The 18937-nt window shown below is 38.1% G+C and overlaps 1 protein-coding gene across 2 annotated transcripts in view; it reads left to right on the top strand.

The window, feature by feature from the left end:
• ptprsa (protein tyrosine phosphatase receptor type Sa) overlaps nucleotides 1–18937 on the top strand; it is a 245785-nt gene that overhangs the window by 180637 nt on the left and 46211 nt on the right. For both annotated transcript variants that reach the window (XM_088005040.1, XM_088005041.1), the window contains 9 exons: nucleotides 1754–2074; nucleotides 3593–3786; nucleotides 6766–6883; nucleotides 13993–14586; nucleotides 15651–15745; nucleotides 15965–16215; nucleotides 16388–16475; nucleotides 17194–17406; nucleotides 17717–17880. In XM_088005040.1, coding sequence (XP_087861166.1) covers nucleotides 1754–2074; nucleotides 3593–3786; nucleotides 6766–6883; nucleotides 13993–14586; nucleotides 15651–15745; nucleotides 15965–16215; nucleotides 16388–16475; nucleotides 17194–17406; nucleotides 17717–17880 — 2038 coding nt within the window. The remainder of the gene's footprint in view (nucleotides 1–1753; nucleotides 2075–3592; nucleotides 3787–6765; nucleotides 6884–13992; nucleotides 14587–15650; nucleotides 15746–15964; nucleotides 16216–16387; nucleotides 16476–17193; nucleotides 17407–17716; nucleotides 17881–18937) is intronic.

Genomic DNA, 18937 nt, shown 5'->3' with positions numbered 1-18937 from the left:
GTTTTATTTTTGTGTACTGGAACAGTGTCTATTTTACCAAGTAAAATGTTTTTTGTTTTTATTTTTTTCTTTATAAAACTTAGTTTTTTCTTTTCAATTTTAAATCTGTTTCTTCTAAAGTGACAATATGCTCACAACATTTTATTAAAGTTTTATAAATTCCTTTATATGAGCTTTTTATGTTGTTGATGACATTGTCTTGTGTCTTGGCACTGTCAAAATGGCTACAGGCTCCTCTGAGATACTTAGACATAGGGCTATGAAATGGGATTTATTTGAGGAAATTGCCAACAAGGAAGGATGTTTCTGTGCTCGGCCAAGTTCACGAGCGTAGAAAATCTTGATAATGAGTTTTCCCCACTGGCTTTCCCTTCTCTCAGTGTTGTGGACCCTCTGGCCCAACAATGCAGTATTAAACAGCACTGGCTACAGCACAGAGCCAACTCTCTCCCTCCTGCTCTTCCCAAACTGGGTCCAAATCAACTATCAGTGGATACAAATAGCTGTTTGCCGTGACTGTAACAAGATTTGATCATAAAATTGATCATATTCTCAGGATGGGAAAGTGTTGCTTCTCCCTGACTCTAGAGTAAGCACACTCTGGAGTCAGGTGCTGTTGGTAAGAAAGTCTTGAAAGTTTTTTTTTATTTTATTTTTGGGAGTCAGGTACGTATGATGCAGACAATGCTTGCGATTTACTTTTGTTTGTCTGTTCATGGTATACTGTTTTGTTTTGTTTTTTTATGAGCATCTGGTTTTATTTTTCCTTTGTTGATGTTTACTCACACCTTGTATTTTTAGAAAGTATTTGTTGTGAATCTTTTGAATCACTTTGGTTCCAACTAATTTCACATTATCCTCCTTGAATTCATAACTTATTTCTTTATTGTCCTTTATTTTTGGATGAAAACATATTTATTTATTCATTTGCTTCTTTTTATTTAAACTTTTGTGTGATATGTCCTTGTCTCTAATCATATTTAATTTAGCTTGTATTACTTTGCTGTCAGAAAATGTAATAATGAACTAGATTTGCTACATCAAGGTGGAAGGAATTGCACAAAGAATAAAATACAAAGGCTAAAATATATATTATTTGGACAGGAAAAACAAAAATGTTAAGAATTTTAAAAGAGGGCATTTTTTTAATTTAACATGTTCTCCAAAAGCAATTCAGACACAAAGGTTTACCATGGAATTCTGTGTGATAAATTGGAATGATTCAAACTTTCATTTTAAACTACGTAATTTGTTGTCTAGCAATCACAAAAATAAAGTGAACTTCTGAGTTCTTGTTTAAAATGGTGCTAGTCATCCTAAAGACTCCTAAATTATAAAATCTATCATGACTTTTTAGCTAGTAGACTTTTTAGATTTGGAAAAAGTACCAAACAATTGACCTATATTTCATAAAATAATGTTCACAGATATATCTTATTTTCACCAAAACCAGCAAGCACAGCTGTCTTGATTCATTATTATGTTTCTGTATGGTGGTGTATATTTTCACCTTTTAATTTGGCATCTGCTTGGTACCCCGTTTTTATTTTCATATATTTGTGTTTTGTGTTGATCAGTTTCATTTTGATTATTCCTGTTGTTTTTTATTTGAGTTTAAAATTTTCCTTTTTTCATTTTCTTTATCTCTACCATCTTTTTATTTTTTCATTTTTCACCCTTCTTCCTTCCCCCATCCTCCTCGTCCTCTACCGCCCCCTACCTCCCTTCCTTCCTGTCCTTTCCACCTCACCAGAACCCTCAGCTCCCCCTCAAGAAATTAAGTGCAGCACTACCAGCTCCACCAGCCTTTTGGTAAGTTGGCGCCCCCCACCTCTGAAGAGTCAGAACGGTGATCTGACGGGGTATAGGGTGCGCTACCAAGTGGTGGGCCCTTCAGAAGGGGCCAGCGACGATACAGACCCCATGGAGGAGCCGCCAGTGCCTCCAACCGAAGAGCGGGTGTTGCTGCAGAGACTGGAGAAGTGGACCCAGTACCGAATCACATTGTCCGCCTCAACTGAGATTGGGCCTGGCCCCGAGAGTGAGCCCCTAATCTGTCGGACAGATGAAGATGGTACGTGAGTCTCTTATGTGGAGACTTGGCCTTATTAAGAGACAGAACTCTTCTCTGTTAGCTTGAAATAAGGTTAAACTGCTTTGGCATCTAACTTGAAGTCACAAGAGTCGTGGTTGAATACACTACTATGATCCATCTGTACTCGGGAATCAAATCAAGGAAAGTCTTACAGTAAGGCTTAACATATTTTACTTAAGAATTTTTAAATTGAAATTCTTAAAGTGGTTCCTCATCAACCTAAACCTCAAAATCCAGTTTGAGTGTTGTGTAGAAAAATTTAAAAAATAAAATAAAAACAGTAAATGTTGAATGAATATGCTGCGTCTTTGCAACTCTGGGATTTCTTATCCAAATGTTCTTCTTTAAGCATACTCCTAGACCCTCTCTTGACAATAATTTATGAATAACTACGGTTATACACACACAGACACACATCTACCAAATGTCCACCTCCCAGACATGGAAAAAACTCGTCCTGAGGATTTTTTTTTTTTTACTAGTCTGCCTAACCTGTATGTTTAGTAAGTACACCACCAAGGATCTTGAACATGCCACTCAGGCTGCTGAAACAAACTCTTTTTGGTGTGTTAATCCATCCTTTTAACTGGAAAAACAAACCCGTTTCACTGTCTCCGGACAGAAAGGGCAGCTACTGTGCACCTGAATTGATTTTTTTATTCTGTTCACTTCCTATCATTTGATACACTTTTATTATTTCCCTGCTCCCTGAAGACCTACCTTTCGCAATTTGACAACACAACGTGGTCATATGGAAAGAAAACAAGCATTTAAAGAAGCTAAAAATAAGTTTCTCTGGCGAAAGAAGAAAAATCCTAACATGATAGGATTTTATTGATCCATCGATCTTACCACAGCACCTGTGACATAGATTCACTTAAATTAGGTTCTACTCTACATAAACCATTTTATATCTAACATGTTGAAATTTTCTGCATTTGTCTGGCATTCGTGTATTTTAAATACCACTGTTATACTGGCAGTTATTAAAAGGCAAATCAAAACTATTTTTGGTGCTGCTATAATAATGACATTTAACAAGTGTCAGTTAAAAAAATGAGAACTCTGGTTATGAAGGAACCAAAATAGAGGGCGGAGTTGGGTTGTGATTTAGGGAATGAAGAAGGAGAAGCAAGTGGAAGCCGTTTAAGAGGAGGGGTTTTACGCATCTCAGAAAATGATATTCTCTGCCACCTCAAGCGGCCTGTATTCAAGGCTGCCAAAAAGGTCGGTCATTATGAATAAGTGGCAAGGCTTCCCACCATAAAGAGACTTATTGAAAGGGTGGAGGTGACGGGAGAGAGTAGTGAAGGTATATTTGGGGTGTAGACCATGTTTCGGTGTCATTTGTTGGATCTATATTGTTTTGAAATGTGTCTGTAATATTAGTATTTTTAATTTATTGGGTTTTTTTTATAGTTGTGCAAAAAGTTTGTCAAAGAAAATATTGCATGTTTATATTCTGATTTTTGTGTTTAAACTGCTTCTTATTTCTAGTTCCTGGAGCAGCACCGAGGAGGGTTGAGGTGGAGGTTCTCAACTCCACAGCACTGAAAGTGATGTGGCGTTCAGTGACACCTGGAAAGCAAAATGGTCAAATCCGTGGCTACCAAGTTCACTATGTACGTGTTGAAAATGGCGAGTCACGGGGCCTGCCCCTCATCAAGGATGTCATGCTTGCTGATGCCCAGGTGTGACCAATAATACATTGTTTTCTCTTTAAAATGTAAATTCCCATAACGTACATGTACAGTTGGAGATAAAATTGGAAATCAGCTGAGAGAAACTGGTCAAATTTTAGCTGGACTGGACTGAATGGATTAATTCATTAATATGCATTGTATATTTACTAATGCATATTTACCACCAAAACGTGAACATCCAGTACTACTTTGTCATTTGTTTTACATTTATTTGATATTGGTACCATATTGTTTTACAATGAATTGTCTCACACACTCCTGGCATTAGATTCTTTCCTCTGGCTTTAAGTGATTAATTATAACCATCAGAAGGTAGGCTAGAAAGGCATTTTTAAATTAAATGTGAAATAAATCAGAATTGGATAAAATACTTGATAAAAATTCTATGCAGAAATTAGAAATCACCCAACAGACTTTGATCAGTGCATCTTTTCTTATAAGCAGTTTTGGCTTTATAAATGTCACTGGAGTGTGTGGAGCAATATTGGGGATGTTTACCTCTTGGATTACATTTCATGTTGCTGTAATATATTATTTTTTGCCTTAACCCGCAACAAGAGCAGTAATCAAATATTCCCTTATCTTTTCCTACTTTTTCTATTCTATTGGGAATAAATGCACTACTTCTATAAGGAATAAATGCTCTGCAGCAATAGTGCAAATGAAAAAAATGCGCATGTACTTGCTTCAAGAAACCAAAGAAAATTTTGATATTTTTTTTTTTTTTTTAAATTGAATCGACAAACAACAAACATTTATTCCTTTTGAAAATCCTTTGACTCAGTTGTATTGGAATCCAGTAAATCGTGCCTCCTGTGCCCAGTTGTAATCATCTCTGGACACTGCATCCTGAAAGTCATAACATGATGGGAAAAATATTGTATGCAGCTCCACTTAGGAACTGAATCAATTGGAACTATTGATCAAACTTTATTAAAAAAACGGACAGCTCAATCCAAATAACACCAGCATCACATTGATTTCCTGAGCTCCGGTAACCTAAATTACATGGTCTGAAACTACACATATGCTAAATCAAAAATGAGAGGATTTCTGTCTAAGGAATACAAAAACCATTTTTATGTTTCTATTTCATTCAGCTAACTGTAGCATACTCTCAGACCTGTACCACTTGGCTTGTTTCGGTTGTCTCCTTTGAGCTTCAAGCACTGCTTCTTTCTTCTGACCTCCTAAAACTAGTGACCTATTTCTGCTGCCTGCCCATCCTAAACCTCTAAAGCCTCAATCTCTCACAATCCTATTTCCCCCACTTTAGTTTTCCTCTTTCCTTCCAAAAAAAAAAAAAAAAATGCTCTTTTTCTCTCTCTCCTGCGCACTCTTCACTTTGGCGGGGGGGGTTAGTGGGAAACGGACGATACGGCTGAATATGTAAGTACAAAGTTTTGCCTGAGTGCTTTGTGTTCATGAAACAGTGGCTATTGCATCAACCACGGTTGAGGCCCACAATATGCACAAGCCCAACCCTCTTATCTTATTTTGCTATCTGGAAACAATGAGAGGCTTGCAAGTTTCACTTTAGCTGCCCAATCAGAGCTCCATTATCCTCATATGTCTCTTACAAAAAACAGACGAACTTCCCTTAAGAGTTACCCATCACTAAACGCTGGCTGATGCAATATCTACTAGAAAATCTCCTCAGAATGCTAATGCTGCTTGTATCTTGCTGTGTGCAAAAACAGTAGTTTTTTATTTATTTATTTATTTATTTATTTGTGCGTGTGTGTATTTCATTTGTTTGAATTTGTACTTTGTGATGTGGTGACTTTGTGTTGCTTTGTATTATTGTGTCACTTTAAGATTCATAAAAATGGTGATCAGTCTACTAAATGCCTGTTCTTGGTTCCGACTCCAGATTCTTGTCATGCAGTGTATTAAAGAGTTGTTATTCCTTGAACCCTTAAATGTTTGTCACATTACAAATACATGCAGCCTAGAAGCCCATTATATTTGTTGAGGTCTTGTAGAGAAACGCATTTCAGGTGAGACACTTTGTCCGCAGGACAATTATTAGTGGTAGATTTAACACATCCGGTCCTAAAGAAAGACTAGTAAAAAGAAAGTCATTCTTACATAACCATGTGGATTTTTTTTTTTTTTTTATAAAACATTTAGCTTTTTACATTTAGCATTTAACATTTAGCTTGTTAGTTAAAAACGCGGTAGTTGGAAGCATTTTGCTGTGGGTTATCGCCTTTCTTTAGGAAAGCTCATTATAGTTAATTTGAAAATGGATGAAGAGAACTTTTGATTTTCACTTTAAAATCTCAGCAAATTACACTGAAACATAACAAAATGTGGAAAATTACTTTTACTTTTGGAAAACGCCGTAGGCCTACTACAAATGGATTGCCACATCCGATACATTTCACCCTAATTAAACAAAAGGTACCTTTAGTACAGAAAAATACTATAATGTGTAAAAAGTGCTTATAGCTTATTTACCATTATTGACTTACCCCATCCTCCCTGCCAACCAGCCTGTTAAAAACCTCATTCTGCATTCGTTGAAAACCTTCCCCCTTGAAAGATTCATTAGAATTGATCGGAAGCTTCTCTTTGAAGAAGACTCAAGGAACCGTAATTGCATAGGTAAAAACTGCCAGTGAAAGGCCAGGATGTATTCAGTGGGCATTTATCAAAGTTAAGTTGTTGATCGGGAAATTGCTGAAGAAATAGAAGAGAGAGGTACTTTGCATTTACATACATAATGTCCCTTCTCCACCTCTGTGGCTCTGAGGGTTTGCGTAATGGTTTCCCATTACACAGAGCGAATCGTTGCGTATAATGCATGCATCCTCGTGAAAATTAATAAAGAGAACCAGGAGATGCTTGGATTAACATTCAGCACAAGGTGCTTTGAGCTCTACAAAGTGGGGTCAGATCATAAAAAATTCAGAAGAGGTTCTGACATTTTCCTTTTCCCTGTCTATCCCGTGTTCCCCTTAGGAAATGGTCATCGGAGGACTCAAGCCAGACACCACTTACTCCGTCACGGTAGCAGCATACACCACCAAGGGGGATGGAGCACGGAGTAAACCCAAAGTGGTGGTGACCAAAGGGGCAGGTCAGTACAGAAATAAAATAAATTCAGCCTGTGACTAAAGGATGTTGTCAGAAAGAGGATTTTGATCAGTTTAAGATATCTCTTACTTTAGTTGTTTTTGTTTTCTTTAATCAAAGCTCATAAAAATTCAGATTTAGAGACAATACCAGAATTTTTTTTTTATCTATTTGGAGCACTGGGAAAAAAAACAGACACACATTATATTAATAGGTTGTGACATTTGAGGGACTTGATTATGTGTCTTTATCAAGTATATGTCATTTTATGAGCTTTAGCTTTAAATTTATAAAGCTCTGGCTTTAGAAATACACATGTCTGAATCAGTAGTCCTTTCAACAGATGTGTTTCAACAGCTGTGTTTCATCAGACGCTCACTTGTATCAGTATTTCTTTTATAATTTCAGTCAAGCTTAGAAGACCGTCCGCAATTTTTTAGGAGATCAAGGGCATCGTTTAAGATACTTTGAAATTTCTTCAGACAGATTATGACAGCATGAAAACCCCACTTGGGTCTTTGGTTTCTGCCGTATGAATAAAACATTCAAGGCAAATGATTTAGCTCTACAAAACCTTGTATTCTTAATTTGTCCCCTTGTAGCCACTGGTGTGCACAGTTTGTATAAACCACATGTGCTCATTCAGCTAGCATAAACGTAATCTAAATTGTGAAGCTGTCTTTTAAGCTTGTTTACGAATGAGGTTGCAGAAGATACAACCTTATATTGATGCAACTTAGTACATGCCTACATGCCACACATGTAGGCATATGGATGTCGAAACAACAACATATGCACACGGCCCCCATCCCGGCCTAACTGTATGACATTTAACCACTAAATAGATAGATACCTCTCCTAAAAGCTGGATAAAGGATCTTGTTTGAGGGTGCACAATCCTAATTTTTCCATTGTCGTCTGGTCCTTTCTCTAAGAAAAAGTTTACTCTTTTTTTCATAATTATTATTGATATTTAAAAAAAAAAAATTTCTATAAGAAAAGATAAAGGTGAAGAAGTTGGGAATGTGAGGAACATTTTTTTTCTTTTGGAAAAATAAATCAGGTTTTGGCCTATCATGTTTTAAGAGATGTTACCTAGTAAATATTAGTGGTCCCTCATGAGGACATTGTAAAGTATTTACAGAAATTATGTTAAATATTTTTTCCTTTTTCAAGCAATAACCAAAATAAATGTATTCACACTTAGAGGGATTTTAGTGCTGCATCATGATAAAATATACAATATCAAGAAATATACTGATTAGACATAACATTAGAGTTTGCAAGATCTCAGTCCAACTTGGAGGATGTGCTTCATGATCCGGTTCTTATGCTCATAGGCTCGTTGAATGTGCTTTTATTGGCATGAAGTGGTCATCATTTTTGCATTATGACTGATCTGTGGCTGTGCACTCCAATATGCAATAAACTGTGATGAACTGTGTAGTCCGACACCTTTCTATAATAATCAGACGCCATTTCACTCCAGTAGCTCATCTGTTCAATCAGACTACACAAGCCAGACTTTGCTTTCCTTGCCCATAGCCCTGTCACTGGTTCAGGACTGTTTCTTCCTTGGATCCCTTTTGAATAGATGCCAACCACTGCAGGCACAACCAAAGCAGCAGTTCTGGCACTTGGCAAGCTCCCTCAATTAATTCCTGCTTTTTACCCACCTCAATTTTGAGAACAAAATGTTCACTTGATGCCTAATATATTCCATCCACCAACAGGTGCCATGATGAAGAGAGATAATCAGTGTTATTCCGTTCACCTGTCATAATGTTGGGCTTGATCAGTGGATGAGACAATTATGTAATTCAAATTAACCTCTGGGAATTAAATTCCTGGCTGTAAAATTTTAACCAGAAAAATGAATTTCAAATAACACATCCAACACTTCACACAACCTATTGTACAGCTGTGTAATTTTGAATTACACAAGCGTCTGTACAAGTTATGAAATAGCTGTTCAGTTTTTTTTTTCTTTTTTTGTAAAAAAAAAAAAAAAAAACATAAACCCATGCATTTATGGAACACAAATGCCTCTAGGAGTGATGATGTCAAAGCCATTTCCTTTCTTTTGGAGACATAAAGGCCTGAAAGGCTACATCGAGACAGAACATCATGAAAAAGAGCAGGTTTTTGTGTTACTAAAAAGTCGATTCACATCAGGGGCCATGTCTTTTCATCCTCCAGAACTGTCAACAATAGTTTTGTAAACGTGAACAAATCTTAATAAAAATCTATGTATGAGATTTTTTATTTTGAAATTTTATATATATATATATACATATATATATATATATATATATATATATATATATATATATATATATATATATATATATATATATATATATATATATATATGAACTCTAAGTTCTGTTTGAAAAAAAACCTGACCAGGGCCAATGGAAGAAAGGTTCCTGTTGCTGCCAAAGACAATGTTTATCATCAAACTCCACATGCAAAGTCCTGGTTAATTAATTAGATTATCTGTTTCAGTAACCAGCCTGCATTCTGCTGAATGTTCCGAGCTATCACCATTACCTTGAGCTCAAAGGGTGACAAATGGGTGTTTTTCTCTGTGTTCTACTCATAGAACGTTTTAGCAATTCTGAAAATGTAACTGTTGCTAACCTTGGTGTACCTTAAAACCAGTAATCAGCCTACAACTATGCCATAGGCTTTGCTATGTTTAAAAAGTGACACACACACAAACACAAAACACTTGTTTACCCACTGGACACAGCATTGCCATGCTGGGAAAGAGTTTGGATTGTGTCAAGTGAAGAAATGAGTTGTTCGTGGGGAGAGAGGTTATTTAAGATACCGGCGCTTGTGAGTGTGAAGAGATATTTTGTAGTCCAGGAAGCCAGTGAACGATTATAGAAGTGTTATGTTTTCAAAAAGCAGCAATCTCATCTGGATCATAGAGAGTTCTGAATGTACTGCAGTCTCTCGATGGTTTTGCAGTGTACTTCTTTTTTTGAGAAGTACACTACACTTATGCTGGGAGGAAACAAATGTATAGACCAGTTTTACTACATGAGAGACAGCAAAGAATAAAAGTCAGGATTAGTTTTGAGACAGAACATCTTAACCTCTTCAATCCCATTTTTTTTTCTGCAAAATAAGTGCATACATTTCAATCCTTTGACCTCCCCAACACATGATATTTATGGATTATTACATTTTAGTTATGTTAGTGAAAATGTACATTTTATATGGGAAACTGTTATTTATACAAATCTGGTCTATTTATACATATAAAAAATAAGAAAAAAACATGACATGCATAACCTATTATAAGAAAGAATGGTTACAAGAGTGTTCAGAAACATGTTAGATGCATAAACATTCAATGCCACATGGTTGTATTGAATGGGGGCCTTTATTTGAGCGGGGGGGTCTTTTTTCTACAGTGATGTAGAAGACATCTGATAGTTTAAGCTGTGTAGGAACAGCAAGTGTGATATCACAGTGAATTCAAGGGTAATTGGTATATTTTTCAGATATTATCCGAGGTGTCCTTGATTTAATTAGAAATTAAAGTAATTTTTCACCATTAAATGTCAATTACTGTTGCAACTTTTAAGAACTTGTACATTTTTGCCTAGGGTCACACTAGGTTTTGTAAGAGCTACATCTACAAGTACTGGATTCTGTACCATCACCGTCTACTGACTTTATGCAGGCTCTTTTATTCTCTGTGGCACAAAATTGGATAATCTGGATACCGAGCTGAAAAGCTTAACATGTTTTGGCCAGACACCCGACTCTATTCTGGTCTCAAAAGCTTGGAAGTAGTTTATCATTGTAGAACTGGTGGTGCTTTGGAAGGAAAGGGTGGAAGAACAACATGTGGGAAAAGGGAAGATATAAGAATCTGATTCATATCTACTTCTGAGAAATGCATACTTATGCCACTGGATGCAGGTTGCAACAGGCTTGCAGCCTGTTGCCATAGCAAAGCCTGTAAAATACTGGTTGAAAGGTGGTGCTTTTAAGAATCCATAAAATGCTGCTACAACTCAGTTGAGTTACTTGGAAGAGTCTGTCTGTCTGTCAAGTGCATGAAAGGTAGACATAAGAGAGGAGGTGATGAAGAGAAAACATTGTTGCCCCTTTCTCAGTTGGTGAGTGAGCGTCAGCAGAAAGCTGTTAATTCTGCGGTTTGATGAGAAACGTGCCAGGAGTTCCACATGGAGGGATTGAACCAGGGTATGTTATGAAATGGACAAAGACAGAGAGACGGGGAGGATGTTTGGATATACAAGAATGTGGTGGAGGGTAGCTTAGGGGAAGAAGTGATGAAATGCGGCAAGAAAAGGGTAAAGAAGAAAAGGACAATCAAGGTGTCCAGAAATCCCAGAATCACTCATGTACCTTCACCCTCACACACTAACATATCAGGCTCCTCATATCCCTGTGGGTCCTCTTTGCAGCTGATTGCTCCCTGTCCCTAGTCACCTTCATCATCCCTCATTCACTCATTTTTCTTCTCCTCACCATGCCCTTGCTCTCTTATCATCACCCTGTGGCACCACACACATACACACAGCTTGAACAATCCCCGGCTTCCACCTCCCCACCCGACACCAATCTGCTGGCTCAGTGCCCCTGATCCCTCTCCCCTACAATGCATTAGGCCACAGTTTTGAATGTACAAATAATAAAACTGTCGCTGGGGTTGCTGGGGTTACAAAGGCTGCAAAGGATACACACAGCAGCCTGTTGATTTTCAAAGAGAGGCAAAAAAACAAAAAAAAAAATGAAAATGGAAAATCCACCCATGATATCATCCCAGAATCATTATCTCTGATTCCATTTTCTTGATTAACTGCAACCATGAAGGCAGAGTGGGCTTTTAAATGACACCAAGCTGATCTGTAGCATGTAGCCAAGAAGTATTAGCAGGATTCGTTTCACCCAATATGCAACACCCGCGCCTTTCCCTTATGGGCAAAAGCTCTGCTGACAATCCACGGTCTAACCCACCCACTCCCATTTCCTTCTAGCAACCGTCTCCAGAAAGGCTCCAATTAGCAAACACAAACGACTAATAAGGCAAGAGAAAGTGGATTGTAAAAAGCAGAATATGGTATGTGCGTTTGTACGTGCGTAGATGCAGAAACATGGGTAGTGGCAACTTGGAAAAACATAAACAGAAAACTTGAGAGTCCATACACTATTACAGCAAATGCATTTCATGTAAGATGCAAAGAGAAATGTCCTTATATATGACACTTACCTACAAATGTAAAGTGGAGAGCAAAACAGTCCATCGGTGGGGCTCCTAAACTGCTATTGAAATATATTCTATGCAGAAAATATTTCACTGTAGTTAATCAAAATTAGAGTTCTATTTAGCTTATTCAGCTTGATAAATTCATTAAGACCTCATACAATTGCTGCAAACCTAGTTTATCAATTCTTTTGGCAAGCTTTGTGAATGATAAATACACCATCACTTCACCAAATCAAATTAAATTTCATAAAGTAAATAAAGTATTGCCTGTTCTGTGTTACACAATCACTCGGCAGCTCTAGGGGTTGGCTTTGTGAAGCACCGCATGTCTTTAAATGCATTCTGCTTTCTTGCTGCAGATGGGAATGTGGCAAAACAGCCTTTTGGTGTTTTGTAGGTGAATCATAATTGCAATTCTTTCGTTGTAGATGATCATTCGTCTGTTTTTCACCTTTCTGTGATTGGATAGTTAGCATTTGCAATAGCTCCTTAAATGCACCAGTTTCTGCTTAATTCAGCCGTTAACCAATTTGTATCTCCATTTCATAGCTGTATCTCTCATCTAATTCATCTTACCCTATTTAGTATCCATTAGAAAAATGGCAATCTCCAAATATACAAAATGCAGAATAACTTTTTTCTGTTCTCAAGTTGTTGTTTTTTTTATTTTTATTTTATTTTAATGGCACATTGCAGTGTTGTCTGTATGCTTGCTATAATTCATACTACACCTAAGTCTTCTGATTCAGTCATCACATAATTATCCTCAAGACAGTTTCCCTCAGGGAGTTCGAGGGCCAGCTCTGTGGAAGAATAGGAAGAAAGTACTATAATAATCACTTCTAAAACAAAGTGCCACTTTCCTAAATCCTTTTCAAAATAGTCTGGAAAGACTCCTGAGGTCTGAGAGCAAAACATATGTGTCTGAAATGTTATTAATATGACTTGTTTTGGTACTACCTTCTGTGTGTTCAAAGACACAGAGAAATGGCAAGTTGTTGAAAATAGATTCAAGGTAGCCCCCATTTACGCTGTGATGTGGCTTTAGAACAAATCAGCCACACTTGTCTCTCCTACAACTTTTACAGCTGGTGAGGACCTGCAGGCTTCTTTTAAATCCTGCTACCTCTGTCTGAGTGATTGGGCCTTTGAAAACAGGATTTGGATGAGATGTCATCCATGAGAGCAGCAAAACTGGGCTGCCCCGAGCAATGGAGTTTGGGCCCCTGTGTAGAGCAGACATTTTACATGTAAAAAGATGACAACAGTTAAAAGAGGAACTGTTCTTTGTTTAAATCTTTAGTGAGGCTTTGCAGCTCTGAGATTCTGCTAGCTAAAGTGTCTATGTAGCATTAAATGATAATGGGAACAACGATCACTCCAGAATTTATCACTGCTGAGGATCTTCCACATCACCATTCTAGACAAGCTCACTCGGTTGTGTTAACTGATAAATTCTTTGAATTATAACTGTGAGTGTAGTTTTAGTCTCTGTGATCTTTTTAACATTAATAATTGAGAATGTTTGAGCTTGTGTTTCCTATGATCACATATGCAGAAAACATAATACAAACATGCTTTATGAATCATGCAAAATATGCAGTTTAGCTTTGCTTTGCAACATTAAGAAAATTAAAGCATAAATATGCCATTTGAAAATGTTAGTGTATTAAAACCAGCTGATCTACCTCAGTATTCTATTTTGTGTTGGTCTATGACTTAAAACCTATTGACTAAAAATATCAACTATTCAGTAATCATTATGTTTGAAGTTATGTCTGTTGAGTTAATTTAGTAACATCTCTACAAATGTGTAAATGGAAGAGTAAGATTTTTCTCCATTACTTTTTTTTGCACAGTGCCTGGTCCGCCGTATCTGTCAGTAGCTCAAGATTCAAAGACTTCAGCTGTTGTTCACTGGGATCCTCCAGACCTGATAAATGGAATGGACCTGCAGGGATACCGCCTCCAGTTTGGCCGGAAAGACGTCTCCCCTCTGGCCACACTGGAGTTTGCTCCCCATGAACGGCAGTATTTTGTGGGCAACATTCACCGGGGTGCCACTTATCTCTTTAAGATCTCCGCCAAAAGCAGAGGGGGCTTTGGGGAAGAGGCTGTGGCAGAACTCGCTGTTCCTGAGAATACCCCTGGGGGATACCCTCAAATTAACGAGGGCTCAATGGTAACATGCTGCTCAGTGCAGCTGTCCTGGTCTCCACCAGTGCTGGCAGAGAGGAATGGGGTCATCACAGAGTACACTCTGGCTTATAAAGAAGCCGGAACAAGAGAAGCGCCACAAGAACTCCGTTTACCTCCCCACCAGTCTAGCTTTGAGCTCAACAGCCTCAAACCGAACTCTGCATATGATGTGAAAATACGTGCCCACACCAGTATAGGTCCAGGGCCCTACAGCCCGCCCATCCAGTATCGGACCATGGCCATTGATACCACAGGTAGGGCTTGCCTGTTTCTTTTCAAACCCTGATGCAGGGGGTTGGAAATTGACTCAAAGTATGGTTCACGTTTACCAAAATAAAAAAAAAAGAAAAGAAAATATCCAACCAACTTCTTCAACCAACTTGAACGCTCTTCCAAAAATGATTGGTATTTAATTAGCTTTCCCTGGATTACTTACATCACTAACCCAAACCAGGTAAAAATGAAAGTCAGTAAGTTACAGTCAGTCATATTGAGAAAGTGGAGAGCAGCCTAGAATTTCTAAGGTAAGTGTTGCTGGTCAGACACTCCTGTCGGTCCTTGCAGCCTTTTGTTGAGCACATTCACGCCGCTTATGCCATCTCACTTCCCAGTTTTCAAAAAAGGTAGGACTTCAGTCAAATCCAGTCACAGCAACTGTGTGTTTGGGGTGTTCAGGATTACACAACTATGACTATAATCTGACTTTATTTTAATTTTCGGTTAGATCCTTTTTTTTTTTTTTTTTTTCTTAACATCCTTCTTCTCCCAAAGCTCCCTTCCTCTTTTCCCTTTCCTTTGTCCCTTAACAGGACAGCTTGTGGCATGGCATCTCACAGATGCACTGCTCAGGACTGTTGGCATGCAGTGTATTGGGTCTGTCTCAGTGTCTGTGTGGCAGCGCATTGGCAGTGCCAACTCAAACTCTGCAACACTGTAGGAATAGTTGGCATTGGGTGTTTTACAAGGGTCAATTGTTAATCATCAAGTGGTCATGGTTCAAAGTCAGTGGTGAGATGGTTTGGCACTCCCAATGATGGCCAGCCAAAGGGCGTACACTTGTGCTCCATTTGTTGTCAATGAGTCTTACGTGCTATGTGTGTTAACCAGTGGCATTGCCCTTCTCCCAGCCAGTCACAGATCACCGTTGCATTCACTCTTTAACCCAGAGGAGCATTGCAGGGGAGGAGCAGCTTTTGTTTTAGAGCCGAACTAATTAATTTATTCCTCTTTTTTTGTCTCTACTTGTTTGACTTACTGTTCGATCTGTTTTGTTTTTTTTTTTTGTTTTTTTTCTCTCTCATATTTGTCTTGTCAACAGATGTCCCAAAGAATTTTACTGTTAAGTGGGCCACCAAGACAACAATAGTCCTTGGGTGGAAGTTTTCAGATAGAGGATCACCATACAAATGCGTGGTGAGCTTAAAAAGATATCCCAAGTAGAGTCCTTGGAATAAACTAAATTTGAACCTGTACAATGTTTTTATATGATTGTTTGATTGTCATTCATTTTTTGAAAAAAAAAAATCTCATTTTAAGAACACAATTCTTAATAGCGTTTCTCTGTCACCTATTTATTTACCAGTTTATACGGCTATGTTCTAAAAGTGAAAATGTTAATATGTTGAAATCTAGATTGACTATAACGGGCAAAAGATGGACGTGGATGCTAGGAAGTTGAAGGCGTACATCAGTGGGCTCAGACACAGCAGTACCTATAAATTCGGGGTGAAATGCCAAGAAGGCCTGGAGGGTGAACCCAGGCATCGTGTGACAGCCAGTACGGCGCCCTTCATTGTGATCAAGAAACCCAAACTGGATATCTACGCTGAGGCTGAGAACAAGCTCACTATGTCTTTTCCATCATTCAACAGTGGGGATGTCAAGTGAGTATAGAACAATATGTTGGTATTGCCTACTATGCCAGTAGGCAGTACATGACAGCCTGCTTATGGGTAGTGCACATATTAGTAAAAAATTCTTAAGTCTTGCAGTTAGTTTGAACTAAGTAATAAAGAAAAAAAAACTTTATACATTATTTTCCTGATACATTTGCAGGTACTTCTATGTGGTTGTGGTGCCTCTTAAAAGAACATCAGGAACAGTTAAAAACTTGAAGAATCCTGATGAGATGGACATAGAAGAGGTAAGATCTCTTAAAGACATTAGGTTTCTTAATATGGAATAAATCTTCCACAGTAGTGAAGGATACAGGACTAGACTGGAGAAATCACATGATGTCTCTGCCGGGTGTTGGCAGGGAGAAACTCTTCTCCATAAAGGAATCTTGTGTTTTCTCTTAGAGATTCTGTGTTTGTCGAATCAATGGTGGTAAATGCGAGCAGTGTTGTAAACACCATTTACCAGAGTGGGCACAGCCATTAGAACATCTCAGCAATGCAAATTTATCCCCCAGAGCATGCAGAAGACAGAATTATGCAGTCTTCTCCAAGTCTTCCCATAGCTGGGGGTCACCTTTGGTGCTAAATCAACGACAACCGTTCCTTTTGGAATTGGGATTACACACATTCCCCATGGTTTGTGCCCGCAGTCTGAGCTGAATGCAGAAGGTTGAATGTGTCTTTCTTTGCTTCCGAATGCCATGCAGCTTCTTTAATCGACATTGCATTATATTTTATCCACAGGCAGTTGCATCTGCTTAAGACACTCAAGTAATTTGTTGAACAATAACAAAATTAATCCTACAAAATTATTTCTTTTTTATCATTCTTTAAGATAAATTTTAAGCCAGAATGAAAACACATCCTTAATAAATCCAAATAATTTGAGACATATGTAGGATTTGCAATACGGATAGAATAAAACGTGAAGAGATGAACTAATACCATCTCAACTTTGAACAGCTGCTGAGGGATGTGATCCCAAAGCGACGTTCGCGGCGACAGCTGGCTCAACTGGACCAGCGGAGTGCCTACATCACCGCCTGCTTCAAGAAGCTGCCCTCCACCTTCACAGTGGGATATGACCACCCCCTGAGCAGCTGCGAGAACAAGCCCCTCGAACCTGGTCAGGAATATGCCTTCTTCCTGCTGGCTGAACTCAACTCCACTGTGGGGGTGAGTTTCAGGTTCATTTCAGTTCAGTACACTTAAGTTGCTTTGTTATAGCCAATTTTGCTTTTAAGAAACTCATTTAGGTGTTGTTCACTTTTGCCTCAGGCTTGCAGATAGCGATATTATAACCCCTTTTGTTTTATTTACATTTTGTTTGTATTAAGCTTGTCCTAATTAATATTAGAAGCTGACCACAAAATTTCTGATCAGTGCAACTCTAGCCTGGCCTGCTGATAACTTTAATCACATATTTTCATTGTCACTATGTTATTCATTTTATATTCAGTTTTTTTTTGTTTTTTTTTCCCATCAGAAAATGTTTGCAACCAGCCCGTTTACTGACACAGTGATGACTCCAGAGTTGGTGGTGGATCCTTTGCCAGTAGAGACTGGTGATGGACTCATCTGGGTGGTCGGCCCCGTCTTGGCTGTGGTCTTCATCATTGGCATTGTCATCTCCATTCTCCTTTTGAAAAAGTGAGTTCGATTTGGAATAATTGGAGTAATCATCTCCGAATATAATTTAGACAGCACTCTGAAAAATAAAATTGTTCAACCTTAAATGATGGGAAGTAGCCGACTGGCTTCTCGGTAGTTTTACTTTCCCCATATTTTGCCAGTAAATTAGCTTTTTTTTTTTTTTTTTTTTTTTTGTCAGATGTTAAACACTATGTCATCTCACTATTATTACTCTAAACTTGCCATTTAGACTTTGAGCTGAAACACGGCTTTGCAGATTTAGTCCCTGCTCCAGCCATACGCTCATAAAATCTCAAACTCCATGCCATGTTTTGTTATTTGGACTAAATGTGCTATAAAAATTCAATTTTCCACATGTCCAGCAATATCACAATGTGTTCTCATTATTTGATGTTGAACTGGTTATTGGTAGTTTATGTGAAGAATTGGGTTATTGGGAAATAATTGCATGTCAGGAAGCATGCTGAAGCGGGGTCGTGTTTTGTATTCATTGCAGCATGATGTCCACAGACCCAATAACATTGTTGCATGCAAATGTGAAAGAAGCTTTGTTGTGGTAAAAGATGACTGTGAGAAGTGAGCTGGTTGGAGAAATAAGAGATGATGAGATTCTTTAAGAAGATGCTCAAAAAACTCAACTCATTATTACCGGTTAATTAAAAAAAAACAAATGCTTTCAAAGTGATTGATTTCAGTTTAGTTTAAGTTAGGTTCTCATCGCTTTCAGTGAAACACTTGCAGTATTTATCAGCTGCTCTATCCAAGCTCAATAAAATGGCTGTGACAAGCGACAGATCAGGTCAATAGCCTGCCCTTGTTTCACAGCTAGCTGTTTCCTTTATCTCCACATCCTGGAAGTTAGAACTCAAGTGTGAGAGCTAGTTTCTATACACATGAGGACATTCCTGAATTATCTAACGGGGTACCAGGGCTGGGGTGAGCAATACAAGTGTAGCCTTCTACTGTCAGATGATCCCCCCGCTGTCTGACCTTGCCTTACCTCAGTCTTGGTGGTTAGGGAGAGTAACATCTCTCCTTGGATCTCTTTCTTTTT

Source organism: Poecilia mexicana, unplaced genomic scaffold (genome assembly GCF_051168715.1).
Source record: "Poecilia mexicana isolate PSO_F unplaced genomic scaffold, ASM5116871v1 scaffold_4, whole genome shotgun sequence".
NCBI classification, from domain to species: domain Eukaryota; kingdom Metazoa; phylum Chordata; class Actinopteri; order Cyprinodontiformes; family Poeciliidae; genus Poecilia; species Poecilia mexicana.
This window is presented reverse-complemented; position numbering and strand designations above follow the sequence as displayed.